The following is a 10,207-nucleotide window of genomic DNA, read 5'->3' as shown; positions in this document are numbered from 1 at the left end:
CCAAAAGCATAAGTGTTAGCCACTATTATTGTCATTGTTGCTATTATTCTTGTCAGTTTTCATTTCAGGGCTTGCTGCCAGAGTGCAATCTCTTAAAAAGATATTTCAGGCAATGATTAAGTATCTAAATTTAAGATACAATCCAGGGACTTCCCTGGTGGGCCAGTAGTTAAGAATCTGCCTTCCAGCGCAGGAGAGGTGGGTTTGATCCCTGATTGGGGAACTAAAATACCACATGCCGTGCAGCAACTTAAGTTCCCCATCTAGAGAGCCTGAGGGCCACAACAAAGACCCAGCTTAGCAAAAAAAAAAAAAAAAAAAAAACCCCACAGAAAAACCCAAACCAACCAACCAGACAAACAAAAAAACCCCAAATTACCATTAAGAAAAACAAAATACAATCCACATGCAACTTCCTTGAAGTAAGTAAAGGACCTGTAATCCAACCTGTTTCCACTCCATCAAGCACCATCCTCCTCTACCTGTCAATTAGCAGTTTTAATGATCTCACCCTCTTACCCTTAATATTTTTTCATTCATGTTTCTACATACAAAGGGACCATATCTTAAACATTTCGGAAACAACTTTGTTTTTCAGTCATTTTAGAATATTGAATTTGCTTGCCTCCATCCCCACTCTCAGCAGAACCCCCACCTCCACCCCTAGCCCCATCCCCAGCCCACCCCTGCCCAGTTTCTGATGCCAGGTCTCTTTAGACTTAGATGAGCTGAGCTCTTTGTGGATGCAGCAAAGATGAGAAGTCCTCAGACAATATTTTCTCAATTTACAGCCTATTTTACTTCCCTGTTTTACAATCTAAATGTGAATACTTAAAAAGATATTAAACCTCCCTACCCCCTAATAGCAGAGCCTCATCAGTTTTTGTGTTGGAAAATCTTCAAGCTCCTATTGACATCTTCGTGACATAGGGCTGTCTCACTCTCTCTTGGCTTCTCTCTGATAACACCGGTACTCTGCCTTCAGCTCCCAAGTGTTTTTGTGGGGTCCTTTTACATTTCGAACACCGATTTCATTCAAGATTTCCTTCAGGTACACCACAGGTTGCATAGTGATGCCAACCAAGTCCTTTATGTTATAATACTGGTGTTTCTCAAAGGCAGCAAATAGCAAGGTTAACACTCGGTCTTTATCCGCCTTCACTCTCTTTCCGGCTTCTTTCTTTCTCTTCTCATATTCAATATTGTACTGATGATTGGCAACAGGTTTATAATTGGTCGTGACCACCTTCTCCAGTTTCTGTACAGTCCTGGCAGGTTTGGAAGCCCGCTCTATTTGCATCCTCTTCAGCCTCATGTAGTTTTCACTGGGAGCAGGTCTGCATTCGCCACGATGGACCACGGTTCCTTGCAGGAAAAGTTGATCCGGCGCATGCTCAGTAAGCACCGTGAGGACCTGCCCTCTGTCTGAACGCAAGAGAAACTGATGCTCCATGGGAGCGTGGACAGGGGCCGGTTGTCCATTTGTACCCCGAATGTCTGTAAGTTCCTTATTCAGAGTAAAGGAGATTTCCGACTTCCCTTGATTTGTGGCAATCTTCAGCTTCCCTACTTCACCGCTTCCAGAAGCTTCCGACCACTGCTGCGACAGGTACTTTGGTACCTTCACCAGCCACATACGCTGGTTCTGTTGGATTCCCTCCAAGTTGAGTGGAATGCTCAGGGGCTTGAGTCGGCTGCCTCCGGAGGCCATGGGCACCTGAGCTGAGGGTGCAGAGTTAGGAATGCAGGGGAAGCGAGACACCAAAACCAGCTGGTGGAATCCAGAAGCCTGGAGAGGAAGCAGGAAATACATGCACATTCAGAAATGTTCAAAGATGGGGTCTTAGAATCTACAGAGTGCTATGCTATTAATTTCAACAACTGTACAATTGTCAAATTTTTCATAATAAGGGGAGATGGCAAACCCTAAAAGTGGGGAGTTTGATAACTGTGTGGCACAAGCTGCAGACAAAATACTTCAGCAATTAAAATTATAGGAGCTTCAATCTACCAATGTAGGAATTTTTAAGACGCAGTCATCCCTAAACACCTACTCTACCAAGCTGCCCCCTGCTCTATATTTCTCCAGAGCACATGAAATATCCTACTTATTATATTTTACTTATATTTTATATATTTACTTATATATTTTCATTATATTATCCTATGTCTCTCCTCCCCACCCCGCCCCCCGCAGACTCTAAACACCATGAAGTTAGAGTTTATCACTTTCACTGCTGTTGGTGTTTAATAATTTTATTTATTTCTTTGAGGGAGGCAGAGAGAGCAAAAAGTGAGCATAATTTTACAAAAGGAAGCCAGGAGGGAAGGCCCTTCCACCAGGCTGAGACTCACCAGAGGCAGCAGAAAGCTGTGCCAAGCGAGGCTGGCCAGGGAGTGTGCTCTCTGCTGAGCAGGGGCTCACTCAGGCTCCACGCTGCCTCTCCCTGGAACTGAGAACAGTCTGTCTTCACGGCCCTATTTATTGCCACAGGTAGGGAGGCCTTGATGGGATTAGGTAACAACCAGACTGAAAATCCAATCACCTTGATTCAGTTATGGGTTTTCCCCCAAACATCTCCTAAAGCATAATCCGAGGGTGGGGACCTTCTTGGTTTATTTCCTCCACTGACCCATTTTCTTTAATTCTCCAGTGTAGGGTGGGTTCAAGGGAAGACAGTTTGCTTCAGCATCTTTAAAAAGGTGGGAGATGCAGGTATTTTGAGAAATTATGGGACATGTTATTCCCAGTCCCTGACCAAGCACTTCCACTTGGAATTAAAATTGCTCTCACTGGGGCATTCCAGTGGTTAAGACTCCATGCTTCCAAGGCAAGGTGTGTGTGGGTTGGATCAGTGGTTGGGGAACTGGGATTTTCTTTTTCAGCTTGAGCCGCATGCCCCAGCTGTGGCTGAAAAATAAAAAATGAAAAAATGTAAGAAAAACAAATTGCTCTCACTACCCTCTGGCTGCCCTGATGCTCAGTTGGTAAAGAATCCACGTGCAGTGCGGGAGACCTGGATTTGATCCATGGATCAGGAGGAGCCCCTGGAGAAGGGGACGGTACCCACTCCAGTGTTCTGGCCTGGAGAATTCCACGGACTGTATAGTCCACGGGGTCACAAAGAGTCAGACTCGGCTGAGCGACTTTCACTTTCACTTTCTTTCACCCTCTGACTGAATGTGGAAAGTCTGTATTTCCTTCCCTGATTGCTCACTTCTTAAAATGCTCTCTTTGTGTGCTTCCATGACACAAGCTCCTGGGTTCCTTCCTGCCTCTCAGACTACCATTTCAGTCTCCTTCCTGGGCACCTCAGTGTGACTTGGGCCATAAATGCTGTCTACTGGCTCAGGTGCTGTCCTTTCTCATTTGACACACATTTTGAAAATTATATTTCAGCAGATGCCTCTCGAAAGGGCATCCATAGTTCAGCTCTCTCTCCTGAGCTTCTGGTAGGCCACCCAAATGCCAACTGATGTCCTCCACTGCACATGATTCCTAGTAAGTCAAAACCAGGACCACACCCACCGCTTCCCCCACCCCAAAAAGAAAAAAACCTACTCTTCCTATATTCCCCTTCACCCTGTCTCCTAAACCGGAAACTTGAGTGTTAAGCTTTTTTAATTTTTTTATTTTTATTTATTTATTTTTTTTGAGTGTTAAGCTTACTTCTCCCCATGTATTGCTCCAGTGGGCCAGCAAGTTCTACCTATTCTGTCTCTTTAATTCATCTCAGATTTCCCCCTCTATGATTTTCTTCTCCTGGTTCAGTGCAATATCTTCTTCTCTGACCCCGGTTCCTCCTGTCACTACATCCCACACACTGAAGTCAGAGTAGTGTTTCTAAAGCATGATTCTAAACATGCCTTTCTCTTTCTTCATAGATTCGGGAGCCTCCCTACATTTCATAGAATGAAGTCCATTCTGTCTAAGGTGGCTTCCAAAGCCTTTCCAGAAGGGACTGCTGCTCACCATCAGTTTTTGCAAAATCTCCCTAAGAGTCCACTTGTAATGAGCTTGGAAGCTCAGTGAACCTTCCATTGCTCTCTCTGTGCCTCCAGGTCTTCATTGTAACTATTTCCTTTCCCTGATATTGCTGCCATAATATCCCCACCCTTTTTGCTCAGCTAATTCTCTTTCTCTTCACCATCTGCCACCACCATCTGCCCTGCCCCGCCTCTAAAACTTTAAACTCAACCAAATTCTCATTCTAGTGTAGGGGCTTATTCCCATCCCATTGTTTCCATCCCATTTTCCAGTAGTCATTTAATGGAAAGAGTACAGACTCAGGTGCCAGGATTCTGGTCTTAGTATTGTTATTCCAATGCTGAGTAGCCCTGGGCAAGTGCCTCCACCAATCTGGGCATAGTTCCTTCTTGCTTAAAACGGAGGGAATGTCCTTGCCTGGTGAACTCCCAATGAGACAGTGAGAAAGATGTAGCAGCATCTAATGCAAAGACTAGAGGGAGGATCTAAATTCCCCTTGACCCATCCCCCTGCTCCAGGTCTTCCTCCCCTATTCCCCATACTTCTAGCCCATTTGAGCTAAAGTACTGTCAGCAGAGGTGGGGGTGGGGGTGTTCCCTGGTAGCTCAGCTGGTAAAGAGTCCACCTGCAATGCGGGAGACCTGGGTTTGATCCCTGGGTTGGGAAGATCCCCTGGAGAAGAGAATGGCTACCCACTCCAGTATTCTCGCCTGGAGAATCCCCATAGACAGAGAAGCCTGGCAGGCTACAAGTCCACGGGGTCACAAAGAGTTGGACATGACTAAGGGACTTTCACTCAGTCACTCACTCATTCTTTGGAGAGCAGGTCAGTATTGGTATTTCCTTCATGTTCAGTCCCTTTCCTAGGCATATGTAGTGGGCTTTCTCATGGTGGGGAGATAAGAGGCTCTTTGCAGGTTCTGACAATGCTAGACAGGGATAGAAGGTACCTTCCAAAGATGGAGAGTAGATACCTCCACTGCCTCTATCTAGGGTGGGCCCTAATGGCCAGAGGGACCCCCTCCAGGCCCTTGAGAATCCTCCCATTTGACCCACTCCTTGGCCAAGGAGTGGATTGTTTTTATGATCTCTGGATTGGATTTTGTCTAGATTGTGCCCCTAACTAACTATTGAGGGACTTTATAAACCCTCTGGGCCTTTGTTTCTTCATTTATAAGATGGAGAAGGCTGTACTCATGGGTCTTAAAGGTATCTTCCAAGTCAAACTGCCACAGAATTTAGCACTGCCTGTTGATGCAATCTGAGTCATAAAGGCATTAAGCATAGAAAGAATGCAGAACCCTGAACCCATCACTTCTCAACCCAGAGTCATGCAGAAGGAGCTGCCCTGTCTCCTTCCTGCTCGATGGCCTCTTTGTCTGCCTGGGTTCAGCTTTTGACTCGCTTCCTTCCTCCTGTCTGGCCTTTTGTCCCTCTGCCGTCCCTGTCTCTTCACCCTGTGCCTGCCTCAGTCAGCAGCTACTCAGACCGCACTGGTCCCCTCCCTACCACTTGCGCAGACCGTCTCCCTCCTCTTACTAGTTTTGCCCCTTCCCACCTCCTGCCTGGATCACCTCTGCCCTGGTCTATCCCCCTGCTCCTCCTCCCACCCACCTTCCCCTCTCCCTGCCATTCACTGCCCCTTCCAACTTGTTCCCCTCTTCTCTGACACACCTCCCTTGACCCCTGCCCCTCCTCCTCACCCTCCGTCTTTGCCCACCTGCGTGGACCTTGGGCCCACATAAGCCTCCCTTGCCTCTGCTGGGACATCTGCCCCAACCAGCCCTCACCAGGCCTGAGGATCCCCACTCTCCACCATGGGCCTCCTGTCCCTCCCCGTGGGGCACCTGGTCCCTCCCAGAAGTCCTGAGAATGTGGTCTGCAGCATCCTGGTGACCTGGGGGACATGTGGGACACTGGATGATGGCCAGCAGACACACAGCCCGGTGGGACAGCTCCCTCAGGTAAGAGTCTCTTTCCCAAGATGGGCTTCTCGGCTACTTTCATGTCTTGGTTATTTTGCTGCCTGAGTTTAGCACGTCTCTATTCCCACTCCTTGAATCAAATATAAATGGAGATCGTATTATTTTTATTTTTTGTTTAATGTTTATTTTTACTTATTATTTATTTGGTTGTGCCAGGTCTTAGATGTGAATATATTTTTCGGTTCAGTTCAGTTCAGTCTCAGTCATGTCCAACTCTTTGCAACCCGATGGACTGCAGCACGCCAGGCTTCCCTGTCCATCACCAACTCCTGGGGCTTACTCAAACTCATGTCCATCGAGTCAGTGATGCCATCCAACCATCTCATCCTTTGTCGTCCCCTTCCCCTCCCTCCTCCAATCTTTCCCAGCATCAGGGTCTTTTCAAATGAGTCAGTTCTTCGCATTAGGTGGCCAAAGTATTGGAGTTTCAGCTTCTGCATCAGTCCTTCCAATGAATATTCAAGACTGATCTCCTTTAGGATGGACTGATTGGATCTCCTTGCTGTCCAAGGGACTCTCAAGAGTCTTCTCCAACACCACAGTTCAAAAGCATCAATTCTTCGCTGCTCAGCTTTCTTTAGAGTCCAACTTGCACATCCATACCTGACTACTGGAAAAACCAAAGCTTTGACTAGATGGACGTTTGTTGGCAAAGTAATGTCTCTGCTTTTTAATATGCTATCTAGGTTGGTCATAGCTTTTCTTCCAAGAAGCAAGCGTCTTTTAATTTCATGGCTGCAGTCACCATCTGCAGTGATTTTGGAGCCCAGGAATATAAAGTCTGTCACTGTTTCTGCTCTATTTGCCACTGTTCCCATCTATTTGCCATGAAGTGATGGGACCAGATACCAGGATCTTAGTTTTCTGAATGTTGAGTTTTAAGCCAACTTTTTCACTCTCCTCTTTCACTTTCATCAAGAGGCTCTTTAGTTCTTCTTTGCTCTCTGCCATAAGTGTGGTGTCATCTGCATATCTGACGTTGTTGATATTTGTCCCAGCAATCTTGATTCCAGTTTGTGCTTCATCCAGCCCAGCATTTCGCATGATGTACTCTGAATAGAAGTTAAATAAGCAGGGTGACAATACACAGCCTTGATGTACTCCTTTCCCGATTTGGAACCAGTCTGTTGTTCCATGTTCAGTTCTAACTGTTGCTTCCTGACCTTCATACAGATTTCTCAGGAGGCAGGTAAGGTCTGGTATTCCTATTTCTTGAAAAATTTTCCAGTTTGTTGTGATCCACACAGTCAAAGGCTTTGGAATAGTCAATGAAGCAGAAATAGATGTTTTTTCTGGAACTCTCTTGCTTTTTTGAGGAGCCAACAGATGTTTGCAATTTGATCTCTGGTTCCTCTGCCTTTTCTAAATCCAGCTTGAACATTTGGAAATTCATGGTTCACGTACTGTTGAAGCCTGGCTTGGAGAATTTTGAGCATTACTTTGCTAGCATGTGAGATGAGTGCAATTGTGTGGTAGTTTGAGCATTCTTTGGCACTGCCTTTGGGGTTGGAATGAAAACTGACCTTTTCCAGTTCTGTGGCCACTGCTGAGTTTTCCAAATTTGCTGGCATCTTGAGTGCAGCACTTTCACAGCATCATCTTTTAGGATTTGAAATAGCTCAGCTGGAATTCCATCACCTCCACTAGCTTTGTTCATAGTGATGCTTCCTAAGGCCACTTGACTTTGCATTCCAGGATGTCTGGCTCTAGGTGACTGATCACATCATTGTGATCATCTGGGTTGTGAAGATCTTTTTTGTATAAATTTTTCTCTGTATCCTTGCCACCTCTTCTTAATATATTCTGTTTCTGTTAGGTCCATACCATTTCTGTCCTTTATTGTGCCCATCTTTGCATGAAATATTCCCTTGGTGTATCTGATTTTCTTGACGATATCTCTAGTCTTTCCCATTCTATTGTTTTCCTCTATTTCTTTGCATAGATTACTGAGGAAGGCTTTCTTATCTCTCCTTGCTATTCTTTTGGAACTCTGCATTCGAATGGGTATATCTTTCCTTTTCTCCTTTGCCTTTCGTTTATCTTCCTTTCTCACAGATATTTGTGACGTGTCCTCAGACAACCACTTTGCCTTTTTGCATTTCTCTTTCTCGGGGATGGTCTTGATCACCACCTTGTATACACTGTCATGAACCTCCATCCATAGTTCTTTAGGCACTCTTATCTATCAGATCTAATCCCTTGACTCTATTTGTCACTTCCCCTTATAATCATAAGGGATTTGATTTAGGTCACACCTGAATAGTCTAGTGGTTTTCCCTACTTTGTTCAATTTAAGTCTGAATTTGGCAATAAGGAGTTTGTGATCTGAGCCACAGTCAGCTCCCAATCTTGTTTTTGCTGAATATATTTCTTTATTTGTTTAAATTAATTTATAAATTTTTATTATTATTTTTTGGCCACAGTGAGAAGCCTGACCAGTGGTTGAACTGGGCCCTTATCAGTGAGAACACCAAGTCCCTTTAAAATATAACTAAGATCTGATACAGATAAATAAATAAAATGTTAAAAAAATTACCAGTCACTCCAAATCCTCAGGCAATGCTGATTGACATTTTTCCCTATAGTTGAGTTTCATGTGGTCTAGAATTTCATATAACAATATTTACACTTTGTGTTTGGTGTCTTTCTTTCAGGGTACTGTTTTACCATCCTTCTGTGCTATTGCACATAGCACTGATTCATTCTATTTGGTGCTGAGTGGTATCCTGCTACATTGATTTGCCATGAATTGCTTCTCCATGGCACATGTTGCGAGATATGACTGTTGTCAATTTGTTGCCTCTCATTCCAAATCTACCCTTCATTACCTGCTCTCTGATAGCTGGATAGCCCCCTTTACGGATTTCTCCTTCACGGTGAGAACAATATTAAGCTGTGTCAGTAGATGGCGATGGAGGGACACTGCAGGAAGAAGCTTGTCCTGGCTCTCGTGTGCTCTGTTTCTCTTCTTGCAATTGCCCTACTCCCAGAGGCTGATGCCTGGCCAGCATCCATTAACGTTCTGCTCCAGCTATGTGTCCAGAACATGCCTGTGAACTCACAGCTTGTGCCCACCTCACTAGAGCCTCCCACAGTGGGCTCTGTGGTCCTCAGCATCATCCCAGTGATGAGCAAGCTTCTGACTTCCCTGTGCACCCACCTGCCAGCCTCCACCCAGCAGCACCCTGGAAGGCTGTTTTCTCCAGACATGGGCACAAGTGTCCTAAAGCCTTCACCACTCAGCCTGCAAGTAGGTTCCTGACCTGGACTCTTCAAGGTCTCCCTGGCAGTCTCTGCCATCAGTACCCCAGAGGGATGTTTCCTACTGGCCTGGAGGCTATGAATCAAGCCTGGCCTGGGCTCCAAGCACACCTCATATCACAACACATGTTTTCCAACAAGTTTTGAGTCCCATCTTGAAGGAGAGGTTGTCTTTTCAATTTGTTTCTTACTTGGACACTCCTTCAGCTTTAGAATATTCTGTATATCTCTCTTATCACCTTCTCTAACACTTGAAGAGTTAATAATTTTTAACGTTAACATTCCCTTGTTCAAGTAACTATGTGGTTTCTATTTTTTTTTTATCAACTCCTGACAGCTACATTAGGCATTTGTGTTGTTTCCAATGTGGGGCTATTATGAATAAAGTTGCCATAAGCATTTTTGTCTTTGGGTAGACATAGCCTTTCAGTTTTCCTGATAAACAGCTAGAAGTGGAATTGCTGGGTCTTGGGGTAAGTGTATAAGAAAGTTTAAAGGAATTGCCAAACTGTTTTCCAAAGTGATTATACCATTTTATGTTTCCATCAAATTGGCAATTTGTATAACTTCTTTTGTGACTCATCTGTTTGTCTTTTGCCCATTTTTTTTTACTTTGTCTTATTAAGTTGTCATCTTATTATGAGTCATAATGGTATATTTCAAAGAGAAGAAATTTTAATATTGATGAAATCTGATTTATCTTTTGATTTTTATTTTAGGGTTACTGGTTTTTATGTTCTAAGAAATTGCTGTCTACCATAAAGTTGTGAAGATATTTTTTCCTGTATTTTCTTGTAGAAGTTTTATAATTTTAACTTTTATATTTAGATCTATGAACCATTTTGAGTTAATTTTTGTGTATATCATGAAGGGTTCATATTTTCCACTCCAGTATCCAGTTATTGCATCACCATTTGTATAGATTATTGAATGACTTTGGCACCTTTGTCAAAAACTATTTCCATAGTGTTCT

The 10,207-nt window shown here is 44.3% G+C and overlaps 1 protein-coding gene across 1 annotated transcript; it reads right to left on the bottom strand.

Moving 5' to 3' along the window:
• Window positions 1–775: 775 nt before the first annotated feature.
• LOC122677022 (general transcription factor IIF subunit 2-like) lies at window positions 776–1,783 on the bottom strand. The gene has a single exon (XM_043876736.1). The coding sequence runs from the start codon at window positions 1,709–1,711 to the stop codon at window positions 938–940; it is 774 nt and encodes a 257-aa protein (XP_043732671.1). The 5' UTR covers window positions 1,712–1,783; the 3' UTR covers window positions 776–937.
• Between the last annotated feature and the right edge of the window lie 8,424 nt (window positions 1,784–10,207).

This window comes from Cervus elaphus, chromosome 20, assembly GCF_910594005.1.
Source record: "Cervus elaphus chromosome 20, mCerEla1.1, whole genome shotgun sequence".
Classification (NCBI taxonomy): Eukaryota; Metazoa; Chordata; class Mammalia; order Artiodactyla; family Cervidae; genus Cervus; species Cervus elaphus.
Note: the sequence above shows the minus strand (reverse complement) of the source record. Positions and strands in the feature narration are given on the sequence as shown.